The sequence below is a fragment of the Phocoena phocoena genome, chromosome 14 (genome assembly GCF_963924675.1).
Source record: "Phocoena phocoena chromosome 14, mPhoPho1.1, whole genome shotgun sequence".
NCBI lineage: Eukaryota > Metazoa > Chordata > Mammalia > Artiodactyla > Phocoenidae > Phocoena > Phocoena phocoena.
Genome location: NC_089232.1, coordinates 77043614 through 77059116, shown reverse-complemented (window position 1 = coordinate 77059116; position 15503 = coordinate 77043614). Strand labels below are relative to the sequence as shown.

Below are 15503 nucleotides of genomic sequence, written 5' to 3'. Positions count from 1 at the left end.
TTTCTTCATGAGGATACTGTAAAACAAATGGAAACACTGGGATCACTTCTATCTTTTGAAGGAGAAGTCATTTTAAATAAGCCATTACTTGAATTAAACTACCTCTGGCTAACAAATTAAAGTACAGTTAAAATAACAATATAATAACAGTTCAAAGTGGAGTTGAAAAAAATTTTTTTTTAATTCAACTTGTTTCAAAAAGATTCAAGTTCATTTCTCATTTATATCTTTGGTGTTAATAACAAAGTAATTTATATGTTAGAAAATAATCTTGTTTATAAGGTATAGAACATGAAGGACCACTATAAAGGAAAAGGTGCTTAACTCCTTCATTTACCATCTGTAAAATACTGATTGTACTTTATTTAGTATACCACTGGTGAAAACCTTTCTGTTAATCAGGGTTTTGGGTCTTATCTTCTAAGATGATAAAAAACATTTATACAGTTATAAAGAAACCTCTACATATCACCTTTTTCTCAGACCAGATGCTGATTGCCACATATTTTTTTTAACAAGGTCTGTGTGGTATCTTAATTTCACACAGTATCTGACTTCTTAAAACTAAGACCTAATGCACTAGCTTTAATGAAGACATTTTATCACCAGCTTTGGATTAACAGCTTCACCAAAGTTCATATTCTTTTTTCTACAGCCTCTGAAATGGGGTTCCTCGTTTCTATACTACTCCGGAGATTATTTAGAAATCTGGCAGCTTTACCCATCGAGACCCTGGAGTAAGCAAAAGGCAAGTGCACACAGGTAAACTTCAGAGAAAAATTAAGAAGAGGCACAGGGGACAAATATAATCAGGTACTTAAAGACTAACACTCTCCTTCCTCCTGGTAATTCTAGGCCAGCACTGTCCAATGGAAATATAATGCAAACCACACATATAATTAAGTTTTCTAGTAGCTACATTAAAAAGATAGAAAGAGACAGGTGAAATTAATTTTAGTATTATATTTTTAATCTAATATATCTAAAATATTATCACTTTAACATGTAATCAGTATGAAAACTGAGTTATTCCTTTGCATTAAGTCTTCAACCTCCAGTGTGTACTTCATACTAGAGCACACCTCCATCTGGACTACCCACATTTTGAGGGCTCAATATCCATCACACGTGGTTAGTGGTTACTCAGTAAGTGTAGCTCTAGACCTTTCGTATTTTGATCAATGAACTTGAACCTTTAGTTAACTGAATTGTACAAGAGGACTAATGGAGTTATGATAACAATCTTCAAATATTTCAAAAGAAAAGAAACATATTTTATATTCCCCAAGGAAGTGGGAGCTTAGAGAAACTGACTTTATTCAACTTTTCCCATTAACAACAACTTTCTAATAAACACAGCCACCTACAGACGGAATCAGCAGCCTCAGGCGGACGTCATTTCCCCACTACTACCCACTCAAGTACCCGCTGAAGGAACATCTGGTGGAGACTGCGCACAGGGTAAGCATGCAGTGTGATACTACACTGGATGCCCTTCGAGACTTTCCCAACACCTGTGAATCCATACACTCTTTTTTTTTTTTTTTTAAACATCTTTATTGGGGTATAATTGCTTTACAATGATGTGTTAGTTTCTGCTTTATAACAAAGTGAATCAGTTATACATATACATATGTTCCCATATGTCTTCCCTCTTGCGTCTCCCTCCCTCCCACCCTCCCTATCTCACCCCTCCAGGCTGTCACAAAGCACCGAGCCAATATCCCTGTGCCATGCGGCTGCTTCCCACTAGCTATCTACCTTACTACGTTTGTTAGTGTGTATATGTCCATGGCTCTCTCTCACCCTGTCACAGCTCACCCTTCCCCCTCCCCATATCCTCAAGTCCGTTCTCCAGTAGGTCTGCATCTTTACTCCTGTCTTACCCCTAGGTTCTTCATGACATTTTTTTTTCTTAAATTCCATATATATGTGTTAGCATACGGTATTTGTCTTTCTCTTTCTGACTTACTTCACTCTGTATGACAGACTCTAGGTCTATCCACCTCATTACAAATAGCTCAATTTCATTTCTTTTTAAGGCTGAGTAATATTCCATTGTGTATATGTGCCACATCTTCTTTATCCATTCATCCGATGATGGGCACTTAGGTTGTTTCCATCTCCGGGCTATTGTAAATAGAGCTGCAATGAACATTTTGGTACATGACTCTTTTTGAATTTTGGTTTTCTCAGGGTATATGCCCAGTAGTGGGATTGCTGGGTCATATGGTAGTTCTAGTTGTAGTTTTTTAAGGAACCTCCATACTGTTCTCCATAGTGGCTGAACCAATTCACATTCCCACCAGCAGTGCAAGAGCATACACTCTAACTTTTGGTTTTCCTGATTTTGGTCAATAACAAATTGACCTGTATTCTAGTCTCAAATTTATTTGCTGTAACTGCTTTTCTCCAGATTTTACTAATTATTTTTCTGAACCTGTGCTGCCCAATATGCAAGCTACTAGCCACATGCAGCATTTGACACTTACGTAAAATACAATAAAACATTTGATTTCTCAGTCACACATTTCAGGTGCTCAAGTAGCTAGTGGCACCCCATCGGACACCATAATACAGAATATTTGTACCATTACACAAAGTTTTTCTGGACAACCTGTTCTAAACCAAACTGGGAAAGAGACCCATACTCATAATTATTCTTTTTCCTTGGTGACTACTCTTGGTGTTCTTAATTCTGGAATAAGGCAGGGTGATACAATGGATAGAGCATTAGAATGGAACAGGGATGTCTGGATCCCAAGGCAGGCTCAACCAGTACCCACGCCTAGACAACTGTAAGTGCAAGTTTACTTTTGCTGGCCTACAGTTTCTCACCTACAAAATAAAGGGTCCAGATTAGATGACCTCCAAAGACAACTCCAGTGCTAATGTTATAGGACTATATGAGCCCCATTTCCAATTATTCAGTCAAAGTATCTTAGCAGAATGGAATCAAGTCTTGTCTCCTATAGGTATAATGAAATAACTCCAAAATACATAAAGAAATGCTTTCTTTATATGGCTAGAATAAACTTCCTTTCTACAAAAATTTAGCAACTGAGTTTAGGAAACTATGATGCTATTCTGACTTGGACAGCAGAAAGCAAAGAAACTTTATAACATAAATTTGATTAACATAACTTTTGGCACATACTAGTATAGACAAGATATTCTTGTGTGTTCTGCCAAATTAAAGATGTTATATTATATATTGAAGGTTCCTGTTGAACTAGGAAGCCTTAAGGAACTTCACTAACCATAGTTAAATATATTTGTCCTGTGGTCAATTTACTTATATGAGGCCATTTAAATTCTTTCCACACCACAAATGAAACCACACAGAAAAGTAACCAGTTGTATTTATTAATCCGAAACACAAATTTAGCAATTACCTGTATGTTAAAATGATCAAGAATTCCAATCAGTTCTTCTTTCCTAGTGGAAACCAAGGCGCCTAGTTATGAGAAACACAAAATGACCAGACTGTTTCTAGGGCAATAATACGTTTTTAAAAATGAGCAATTATTTATAAACATAAATGTTAACTAGTTTTCCTGATGTCATCAAGAAAGGTACCACTGCACATACACACATCTGAATGAACTGGGGTGACACACTTGTTATGACACAAGTACGCAGGAGGCAGAAGCACACAAATGCAGTGGCAGGTACTTCTCTTCTTCCTATAGCTAAACGTTTCCTTTTCCTTCTCATCTGTCTCTTTAAGTAACTCTCCACACCCACCTCCTCTTCCTTTATGTCTTTTTCTACTTTTGGCTAACTTTCTCTTTCCACATGTGACAGAAACTATGGGGGTGAAAAGAAGTCTACAAGTGAGATCAGAATGACTTATCACAGCCTGTTTCAAACAGACCCAAATTCTGCTAATCATGCTTTTGCTGTAGAATGCCCTGTGGTAAAACAACTATGTACGGATATATACGTGTGTGTATACATACATGCAACCAACCAATCCTCTTGCAAGAAAGCAGTTTCAAGAGAGGAGAAGTGTCCTCTCAATGATACCAGCACAATCACTTAACTCTTTTTAACTGGATGTTTACTAATACTTTATATGAAATAAAGAGAAATTCAGAGCAAACCTGCTTCACTTTTCAGTTTATAAGATCGACTTCCATCCATGCTGATGTGCTGTTGTACAATTATAGAGTCACCGTACACACTGGCTCTATAGGCGTCATCCCCTCTGTTCCTTAATGTTATTGAGATATCCGCTGAGCTAAAGCAATAAGGTTAAGCTAAGTCACATGAAGGTACAGGGCAATTACAACACTAGGTTACCATGATTTTAAAAACCTCCAAGAAATTTGGCTAATTCATTTGAAAAGCAGCTTTATACCAGCAGTTGATGGCTGACAGGCTACTACAGAATAATGTTAAAGATACCAAGGAACAAGGTTGAGAAGAAGAGAAACTTTATAAAAAATAATTGACTATTTTATCCATAACAGAAATACGTTTGCACAGAATCCATTTAAGTTTTGGTTGTTTCACATCAAGTGGATAAGTTGCACATTTTCCCAACCGCTATGTATAATCACTATTACACTGCCTGACTATGCTAAATTATATAATAAAGCATCATCCTGACAGCAGGCCTCTAAGAAAGATGCAGTAAGAATTAAAGTGAAGTTATATATTTTCTAAGAAAATCAGAATCAAGGGAAACAACTTGAATTCTTCTATTACTTGGCAATAAAAAAAAAGCTTACGTATTTGATATCAAGAGATGTAAACTAAATCTCAAAGCTTCTTAAAAGTTTAATTGGTATTACAAAATAAACATTTTTAAAGTTTTAAAGAAGCATTTATAGCCATGTATATTTTAACATATTATGGGGGGGGAAGAATTCATCTTTATTTTTCTACTCTAACTTCTGTTCAAATAAGACTTTGTAGAAAAATTTTTTAAAAATTAATGAAGGGCATTAATAAATACATACTTATATTTCCTTAAACATAAAAGCAGATAATACTTTCTCTGGTTAATATAAATATCTGCCAAAGATGCTAAAGTCCTTCAATGCAAAATTGCTTTAATTGGTAATTAAATGATATATTTAACAGAATAAACTTGTTTTCATCAATTTGGAGTAATCATACCCCAAAATCGTTCCTATTTGCAGGAAATGTAGGTAAAAATACTCAAGATGAATTTCACTGTAAACTTACACTTGGTAGACACCCTGAAGGGTGCTCAGCTCTGGTGCCCCCGTACTTCTGTGCAAATGCCCTCATAGAAAGATGGCTTAGCAGCCATTATCAGCCCCCATCCCTCCCTACACAGACTGGGTTAAATATAGAAAGTGAATGCTAACTGTGCCACATTCCCTTCTTTAAAAATTCAAATTAAGAAAAACTAGTAAAATCCAAGTAAGGTCTGTAGTTTAGTGAATAATATTGTACCGGTGTTAACCGCGTAGCTCTGCTAAAAGTACCTCAGTTGTTTAAGATGACAACATTAAGGGAAACTAGGTAAAGGCTGTAAGGAAACTGTACTATCTTTGCAATACTTATGTAAATCTAAAATTATTTCAAAACCACAAGTTTTTAAAACAAACTCAAATCAAGACACATCAAGTGGAAAGGTGGTGATTCCTTGGAGATACAAAGTTCTGAGGCCTCTGGGACCAGAGAAACCAATTTGGGGCATTATATTCTGATGAACAAGTATAAAGCCTGCAGAGATGACAGAGAGAAGCAGAAACACAGAGCAGATAAGCTCTTGGGAAACCACCTGGACAGACTGGCAGAGACACATAATCACAGATACTGGCTGTGAATCAGAGACACAGAGAACTCGAGAGCACCTCCTTCCATGCGCAGCCCCACACACCAAGACAGTAAGACATAAACGCCTGCCCATGAAGACACAGAGTACCAAAGATCTGAAGAAGAAGAAAGAGCACACACGCTCCAGAGGCAGTGAGAGGGAAACACATTCACACACCTGCATGCCTGTTGCAGGAGAGGGAGGGAGGAGGGCACAGCACAGAAGTGCAGCCCCTGAGGAGCGGCAGGGAGGTGGTGTGGCCGCAGAGCTGCAGCACACACCCGGCTAAGGAAGGAAGGGAGACAGAGGCCTGGAGACAAAGACACAAAGAAAGCCAGAGACACAGAAAAGAAAGACCTAGAGACCGAAGATCTTTGGTTCTGAGTCTCTCAGTTCTGGTCACGCATGAGATCCAATTATGCTGCCTCACTGAAGTTTCCAAGACATCTTTATGATAAATCTCTTCTTCTAAAGCTACCCTGAGTGGTTTGGGGTGGGGGGGTGTTTTTAAACAGAAATACCTAATTAAGACAGATACGCTCCTGAAAAGTTGTAATCGATGAGATTTTTGAAAGCTTTCTGGGTTGATTCTAATGAACAGCCAAGGTTGAAAACTATTAACTAAAGTATATGATAGGGGAAGGGTAGCTGGCCTACAACATGGAGCAAACAATATTTATTGCATTAACTAGTATGATTACCTAGTATTAAGTGAATGTACCTCATGAAAACATTTTACAAATAAAGTGACATCTCCCTTGATTAGCAAACATCTACTTTGTTATTTTCCTTCCTAGCTACTCCTTGCATTTGAAAGCTATCTTTAGTATTGTGAGAGCTTTGGAGGCACTGGTATCCTACTGCCATATGAATTTAGTAAATGTAAGAAAGGCAAGTTATTCAAAAAAATTAAAGCTTACGAAAAAAACCCTCACAACAACTGCTCAAAAAACCTGTATAAGGAGACAAGCCTAACTGAGCTGAGACTAACTGCTGTCTCCCCACCTACTAATGTGACTGCTGCTGAATTGGGGTCAACAGCCATAGAGCCCAGTGTCTGTAAATAAAGAGACCCTTTAGTGAGAAGAGAGACTGTCACCGAGAGTTCCTTCAGAACGACAACACACACAAGCGGCGCCACCATAAGGGTGTGGCTTCTTTCTTAGCTCCAGGAGAACCTATCTGCACAGAGATGACTGGTAGCATCAGGCACTGATGGGCACGAGGAACAAGGAACAGGGAAAAAGTCATGTAAAAATAGGAGGCATCTGTTCCTTGTCTGCATGGCCAGCTCATCTGCAGTAAGTTCTGTAACCTTGACTAATAAGTCGGGAACGTACAGCAGGAGCTTTTGTCCCCCCATAACCCACTCCCAATGCCACAGCTGATGTCAGAAACAGGCCTGCGGCAAAGAGCCCAGTGCCGCCACGATAGGATTAGGAAGGCCGAGGAGGGAACAGTAAATGAACCTGTTGAAGAACCTGAACAGCTAGGGGTCTGAGACCTTGGTCACTGGAGAATTCCATCACTGTCCCTGTACCACTCACTGCAAAGCCTCAGTGGATAATCAGAGGCTGGAGCGCCAAGTAAAGAGCCTCCAGGCACAGTCATCCGGTTTCTCCTAACCATATTCGGCAAGCGTCTCTAATGGAGGAGGTGAAACCCTCTACAAAGGTAGCCCGGAGCCCAGGCGTCACAGATGGAGAGTGTAATGTTTCAGATGTGCGGGAGGGACAGAGTCCTGAGGACCACCTCAAACTTCTGCCAGACTGAAAGACGTTCCTCAGGAAGAACAGGATAGCCTCATAGATTTTAGGTGCAGAATAGAACCGAAAAGCTCGATGAGCTGATTCGGTAAAAAAGTGATGACAGAATCAGAGACTATAAAAGAAGAGAAATTTTATAGATACCAAATGTTTTAAATGAGGAAGGGGAGGACAAGAGGAATAGTAATGGGTTTGGAAAAGCTCATTTTAGCTATTTTTTTAGACGAGGTCAGTAAAAAGGAGGCTGAGCTCAGGTTAAAGGTTTTAACTGTTATTAACTCTGTTTAAAGTATTTTAATGTTCCTATCTACAGGCAGCTGTGTCCTTCAAGGCTGGTGATTTGTGTAAGCTAGCCTTTATTTTTCTTTCTTTTTTTAATGGTATTCCAAGGACACATCTCAGAAAGAAGTTTCTGCTTTCATCCAGCTACTTCCCATATGGAAAAAAACATTTAAAATCTTTAATTGAGACATAAACCCCTTAATGGTGCAGAAAAAAAAAATTTCTTCCTGAGGCTTCTATTTGAAAGATCAATGTGTTATCTAGCTAGGCAGACTAGGTAACTATTTGGACAACTAAGAAATGTAGAGTTCAGTATAATGAATTGAAGCAGAGTTGAGACCAGTGCCTTAAAAGTGTTAAAAATACTAATTTTCGACTTCAGCCATAATTTTATTTGGAGACTGTGGAAGAGAAGACCTTGCTGCGCTGGCGCCCAAGTAAGATAAGGAGAGACAGAAAATAAGCTGGAGAATTGTTACTAAACGGTTCTTTTTCAAGGCCATACAGCACAGAAAATGAATTTTTCTGTATCTTTTCTTCCCTTCTCCTGTGTCAACTTGGAACCCTGGCTTAGGGTTAAGATTCCCAAGGTTTCTGAGAGATACATAAAAAACCCGCAATCCTGACTCACATCCCGTCCGCGTTCTATTTTTTAGAAATAAAATGGAAAATGGGGGAAGTTAAGTGGATACAACACTGAGCAGGAGGAAAGTCTGTTACATGAAGGAAAAAAAAAAAAGGTATCACTGTTAATTATCAAAGTTCCAGAAGTTCTGGGCACTGGGCGTGTGAAAGAGGAGTGAATGGACAGCAGGAGCAGCCCGACTCTGGGAGCTGGTATGATGGAGCCTGGGACGTGCAGTTGTTAGGAGACACGAGGATCCCTCAGAGGTTTCTGAGGCAGAATTAAAAAGAACAAGGACATCAGCCTGAAGAGAGTTTCCTAATGGGCAAAAGGTCACGAGTCTATGATGATGCAAACTGAGCAATTAATATATAGTTAGGTGATGGCAAACTAAAACAGAAAGAAATACAAATGTAAAGCCACAGAGGGTTGTTATATGACCATTCACCAAGGGTCAAGATGGACCCCAAAGAGACTCGAGACTGTGGTCCTCAAGTCAAGCTCACTGGTGAACGCCCTGAGTAAAGGATATAAAGAGACAGATGGAATACTTTTTTGAAATTCTTAGAGCTGGAGGCAGCAATTCTGTTTAGGGACACCTTGGCTCGTCACTAACTCTGCCTTAGCCCACATCATAGCGACGTGGACTTGCTGAAGCTGGGTTTGGGTCAAGAGCCAGCAAAGTCCAATATTTATAAATATTCCTGTAAACAGAAGTACGCAGATTTATCACTGCTCGTTCTTCCAGAAAGGTAACAGAAACGAGTGTCAGTGGGCAGGCACATGGCACTAACTGACACAAGCATTCTGTCGGGAGAGGTGAACAGGCAACAGTGGGCTATGCTGGCAAGAGGGGGCAAGAGAAAGGAATGAAAAGATATGATATCAGTGCTCCAGTTCCGGGAAGCCAATTCATTTCCTACCATGTCTACATGAATTGGGATTCTAAAGAAGCTGCTTCTTATTAAAGAACTGAAAAATACACGTAGAAAACAAACACTTACTTCTGTCCATCTTTCACAAAACCTTTCAAAGAAGATCCTCGGTTAGTAGCAACTGCTTTTCCACCAAGACCAACTATAAGAGCTGTGAGTACTGCACTCTTCCCACCTAAAGAAACAGGTGTTGAAGAAATCACATTCATTAGAGGGAGAAAAGAGAAGTCTGACTCCTACAATTTGATGTAAAAAAATTTCTGAAATAAAGCATTATACTTCAATTATAATTTTCTTCCAGTGCCAAAAACAAACAAAAAGTTGTACATATCATGAAATATTTAGCTGCTGCTATTAGAAAAAAATCAGTACATTTCAGGAATCAAATCTTTGCCACTAATAAGGAAATGGAAAAAATGGTTGATACCTTTCCAACCTAAAACTCTCATTGTGTCATCTTGGCCCATCAGCCTATTAAATGAATTTATCTTTCTAATTACCCATATATATTTAACTCATCTAATTTTTCTTACATCCTAATTTAATTAAAATTTACTTTTTCCATAAATTCTCAGAAGCCAGAAACTATTTTTAACTTTGAATGCAAGCTCCAGAGGGACAGGACTGTTGTTTTTTATTCATTTGCTTTATCTCCAATATTAGCCCATAATAGGCACTCACATATTTATTGAATGAATGAGCTTAAATATGAAAAAATTATCAGTCATATAGACATGTTTTTACATAATATTTTGACAATTATTATTCCTAATTTGAATATTATTCACTTGCTAGCTCTTTGAAGAGTATACTTCTTTTTACCCTAACAGACATAAAATATCACAAGCTAAAATTCCAAAATCTTTAACAATCATGGTAACCATTTTCTCAACTCCACAATCAACCAAATTAATCAACTCTTATCAGCTCATCATCTTCCACAAAATACTCCAAATTAACCAAAGTACACACTGGTTAGCCCAGTTCAGTTCCTGGAATGCCTTTCAAGTCCCTATCCTACCTCTCTCCTTTTTCTTCATTTCCAAATTCACTGCCTCCACCACTCGCATTATATTCATAACTTCGCTGTTTCAGGAGTGAAGATCTAACCGCAGAACCAACCCACCAGTCTGCTTTTACTTCTTGTCCTGTTTGACCTCCCCATAGCTCTGGTTCCTTTGTCTATCCCCTCCTTCTGAAAATACTTTCCTCTTGACCGAATAGAGTAGGGAAAACAAAGAACAACAACTAAACAGACTGTGGAGCTACCTGTACTAGTTTCATGTTCTAGCACGGCCACCAGTCGTGGACCCTGGCAAGCTCCTCTCCCTCTGTACTGGCTCAGTCAAGCAGCCAACACCTCACATCAGGCGGGGGTCTACTACAAAAGCTACCTGACTGGTCTAACTCCTATGTCTTCCACCTTCTAATCTACTCTCTACAATGTGGCCAGTTTGTTTCACAAATCTTCACCGTGTCACCTCTATACTCTAAAACTTTAACTGCTTCCCCACTGACTTGTGAAGGAAATCCCCAAATATTTATCACGGCAGTCAATATCCTCAACAACATTACCTACAACTGATTCTCCAGTGTATGCTTCTGCCCCTCCCTACCATGTATGATATGATAAAACCCTATGAGGTTGTTCACCTCTCTCCATATACATCTGCTTCTACCCCTCCCAAACTTTGGTGATGAGCAATCTTTGCCTGGAACATCTCAGCTTCTTCTTCCCCAATAAGATCTAAAGAATCTTTCATTTTTATTCAAGTACCACCACAAATACCACCTCTTCTTAAAGCTTTCATTGGCCACAACCATAAGAATTAGTTTCTTTCAAGTTTGGATTCCCAAGACACTTTATTCATGCTCTTACAACATTTAATAGATATAAGACACAGGCCTGCCTCAGTTGCAATGAGGATAGCTTGCCTACTCTTCTGTGGTATGAATTCCAAGGTACATAGATTCAGAAGAATAAGCAGGAAATGTTTATCCCTGTTGCATAATGAGCCTAAAGTTAACTCATTTCTTAAAGTGCAGACTGGCAGGCAATACTGAAAAAATTCATGACCACAAATCAGAGGTCTAAACCTTAGATTTATCAGCACTAGTAGTCACCTATTTTAAAAAGTTAATGCATTCTGATCTCAATGTACTGTTCAAAGTCAAATAAGAAGGAGGGCAAAAGCACTTACTTCCATTATTGCCAACAACAAAGTTGACATTAGAACCAAATTTAAAGGGTCCCAGCATCGAATGACACATGAAGTTTCTGAGCTGAATACTCTCAATGATTCCAACTTCTGCTGCTGTCTATTAATTTAAAAAACGAGAGAAAACAATCGAATTCATTCACTACAATCAACCAATCATTTGCTAGAAGAGAACGATTAGCAGTGCTACCAATGAAAAATGTTACAGAAAGTATAGTGGAGTTTTTTTTGCAGTATGCGGGCCTCTCACTGTTGTGGCCTCTCCCGTTGCAGGGCACAGGCTCCGGACGCGCAGGCTCAGGGGCCCAGCCGCTCCACGGCATGTGGGATCTTCCCGGACTGGGGCACGAACCCATGTCCCCTGCAACGGCAGGTGGACTCTCAACCACTATGCCACCAGGGAAGCCCAGAAAGTATAATTTTAAATGTTAACTTTAGTCAATGAGTAAATGATATTAAATGGAGACCTTATACGATTAACCACTCATTCTAAAGTCCTTATAGGGTCTAATAAGTGTATCAAGGTTTCTTAATACGGACAATACCAACATTTGAGTCAGATCATTTTTTGTTGGAGAGAGGCTGTCTTGTGCATTGTGGGATGTTAAACAGCATCCCTAGTTGCTACCCACCAGATGCCAGTAGCACTCTCCCCCAACTCTAGTTGTGACAACCAAAAATATATTCAGACACTGCTAAATGTCCCCCACTGAGGGGAGGATATGTAATTATAATTCTCATATTGTGAATATATGTCATAATTAAATTAGAGAAGGTTTATAAACGTTTCAAGCAAAAGTTCAGCACAGAGTGGTCAGACTCCGTAATTAAAAATACGAAAATAAATCAAACATTTTACCAAACCTTCCAAATTTTTTTAAAGAACACTTAACGTCTCCAGCCTTTTTAGTCATTTATTTAAAAAATCCCTGGCTCTCTTCTACTAGACACCAGCTTATTAAAAAGCAGAAAACATTTACATCCTTGTATGAGTAGAATACTGAAAATCGTGGTTGAAGACTTTTTAAAAATATGTTTTATTTTGATCTAACTGAAGACTCAGATGCAGTTGTAAGAAATAATACAGAGAGATCCTGTGAATCCTTTACCCAGTTCCTGCCCAAGGTTACACCTCGAAGACTACAGTACAATATCACAACTAGCATACTCATATTGATACAGTGACGATACAGAAGATTTCCATCACAAGTATCCTTCACGCTGTCCTTTTAGAGCCCCATCCACATCCCACCCAATCCACCCGCTCCTTAACACCTGGCCCAATTATCTGTTCTCCATTTCTGAAACACTGTCATTTCAAGATGTTATATTAGTGGGATCACACAGAATGTAAGCTTTTGAGATTGGCTTTTTTTTCGCTCAGCATAACTATCCATTTTTGCCTGTATCAGTACTTCACTGCTTTCTGTTGCTAAGTAGTATCTCAGGGTACAGATGTACCTCAGCACGCCTAACTACTCACTCAGATGTGTGACATCTGGATTGTCAGTTTGGGGCTACTACGAATAAAGCTGCTATGGACATTCATGTATAGATTTTTGTGTGAAGATAAATCTTCTTTTCTCTGTGACAGATGCTGGCTTATATGATATAGTTGCATGTGAAATTTCTTAGAGAAACTGCCAAACTATTTCCCAGAGTGACTGTATCATTTTACATTCCCACCACTGAATGATCCAGTGTCTGCATCCTTACCAGCATATGGTGTTGTCACTTTTTTTTTTTTTGCAGTACGCGGGCCTCTCACTATTGTGGCCTCTCTTGTTGCGGAGCACAGGCTCCGGATGCGCGGGCTCAGCGGCCATGGCTCACGGGCCCAGCCGCTCCGCGGTATGTGGGATCCTCCCAGACCAGGGCACGAACCCGCGTCCCCTGCATTGGCAGGCGGACTCCCAACCACTGCGCCACCAGGGAAGCCCGGTGTTGTCACTTTTCAAAAACTTTTAGCCGTTCTGATGGGTATGCAGTGATATCTCATTGTAGTCTTAATTTGCATCTCCCTGATGAAAAATTACGCTGAACATCATGTCATGTGCTTATTTGCATCTGTATATCCTCTTCTTCAGTGAAATGTCTCTTTATGTCTTCTGCCCATTCTCAAATTGGATTATTTGCTTTTTACTGCTGAATTTTGAGAGTTCTTTATACAAACAAGATATTAGAACTTTGTTGGATATGTGATTTGCAAATATTCTCCTGGCTTGACTTTCCATCCTTATAACAGGGTCTTTTGCAGAAGAAAAGTTTTTAATTTCGATGAGGTCCAATTTATCAATTTTTCATTTAATGGTTTGTACATTTGATGTTAAGTCTAAGAATTGTTCCTGAATGCTAACCCGAACCTGAACCTGAACATCTGGTACAATTCTCCAATCAAACCAACTGGAACTGAAGATATCTTCTTGGGGAGTTTTTAAATGATGAATTAAATTTCCTTCATAGTTACAGAGTGATTAAAATGATCTATTTCATATTGAATGAATTGTGGTAGTTTGTGCTTTTTGAGGAACTGGTCCACTCTTTCTAAGCTGTGAATCTATGTGTATAGAGTTAACAGTATTCCCTTATTATCCTTCTGATGTTTGCAGAGTCTGTGGTCATATCCTCTGTTTCATTCCTGATATTAGTAGTTTGTGTCTTCTCTCTTTTCTCCCCTTTGTCAATCTTAGTAGAGGTTTGTCAATTTTATTGATACCAGCTCCTTGTTTCATTGTTTTCTCTACTAATTTTTTTTAATCATTAACATAAACTTCAAAATTAGTGAGATGATTTTATCTCAGCTTTTTAAAATTCATATTACTTTTCCTCTGCAGAGACCCAGCTCCTGATACTGAATTAAGAATATGACATATAAACCAGACATGAGAAACATGCAAATCAAAAAACATAATATTGTAATTTTGCACTCACCAAAGTAGAGGTACCATTAGTGAAAGAAACTGTACATTCATCTTCGTCACCATCTTTATCAAAATCATCCAGCTCTTCTTGTCTTGGTCTTTTGGCATTTCCAGGAGAAAAGAAATTTCCTTCCTTTCTTTTGGCCATCAGGTCTAAACAAATATTAGGGACAATGAAGAAAATCATGTATAGCATCCATAAGATTGTTCCACATACCTTAAAAAACTAAACAAAATAAGACAGACAAGCTTAAGTTTTAGTACTATATCCATTCATTTTTACTTTAAAAAATTAGAACTATCATCTGCATGGAGGGAGGGGGCCGTGAGCCAAAAAATGAAGGTGGTCACTAGGGGCTGGAAAGGCAAGGACACAGATAAGTCAAGAACCTCCAGAAACGAATGCAGTCCTACTGTTCCCTTGATTTTCGCCCAGGCAGACATGTCAGACTTCTAACCTACAGAAGTATAAGATAATAAATTTTTGTTAAAAAAAAAAATCTGCATTTGCTACACTAGTTGATTTTACTTCAGAATGATTCATGACCAAGGTTTTTACTCATATGGGCCTACCTAAGTGTTTTAACTCCTAAGCTCACAAAAGGTAAAAGATCTTATTTGTGAAACTGCGGATCTATTGATAGAGATGGCATAATGCCTCTGAAATGATTCCAGAGCAATCATCCAATTTTTATAACTTATAAATAGTGAACCACATAAAACGAATTTTAATTATTTTCCCAAAGAAGCATATTTGGAGCAGTGTTGCCTAGCATCAATAGTGTCCCTTAACTCCTCTCCAAAGAAAGAGCCCATGCTGACTGTCTGTTTTTTTGTTTTTTACTGATATACTATAAAGTTTATACCTAGAAAATGAACATCATCAAGATTTTCTAAACATACAAATGCTGCACCTCAAGTCAAAGCTGATGGTCTTTGATTGAAATTAAATGGTTGA

The 15503-nt window shown here is 38.6% G+C and overlaps 1 protein-coding gene across 1 annotated transcript in view; it reads right to left on the bottom strand.

Annotated features, from left to right (window-relative positions):
* Nucleotides 1-14693, bottom strand: part of SMC6 (structural maintenance of chromosomes 6) — a 64611-nt gene extending 49918 nt beyond the window's left edge. The window contains exons 1-5 of the mRNA XM_065890859.1: nucleotides 14556-14693; nucleotides 11607-11724; nucleotides 9475-9580; nucleotides 4107-4243; nucleotides 3396-3457 (exon numbers count right to left, since the gene is read on the bottom strand). Of these exons, the coding sequence (XP_065746931.1) occupies nucleotides 3396-3457; nucleotides 4107-4243; nucleotides 9475-9580; nucleotides 11607-11724; nucleotides 14556-14693 (561 nt within the window). The remainder of the gene's footprint in view (nucleotides 1-3395; nucleotides 3458-4106; nucleotides 4244-9474; nucleotides 9581-11606; nucleotides 11725-14555) is intronic.
* Nucleotides 14694-15503: the final 810 nt, after the last annotated feature.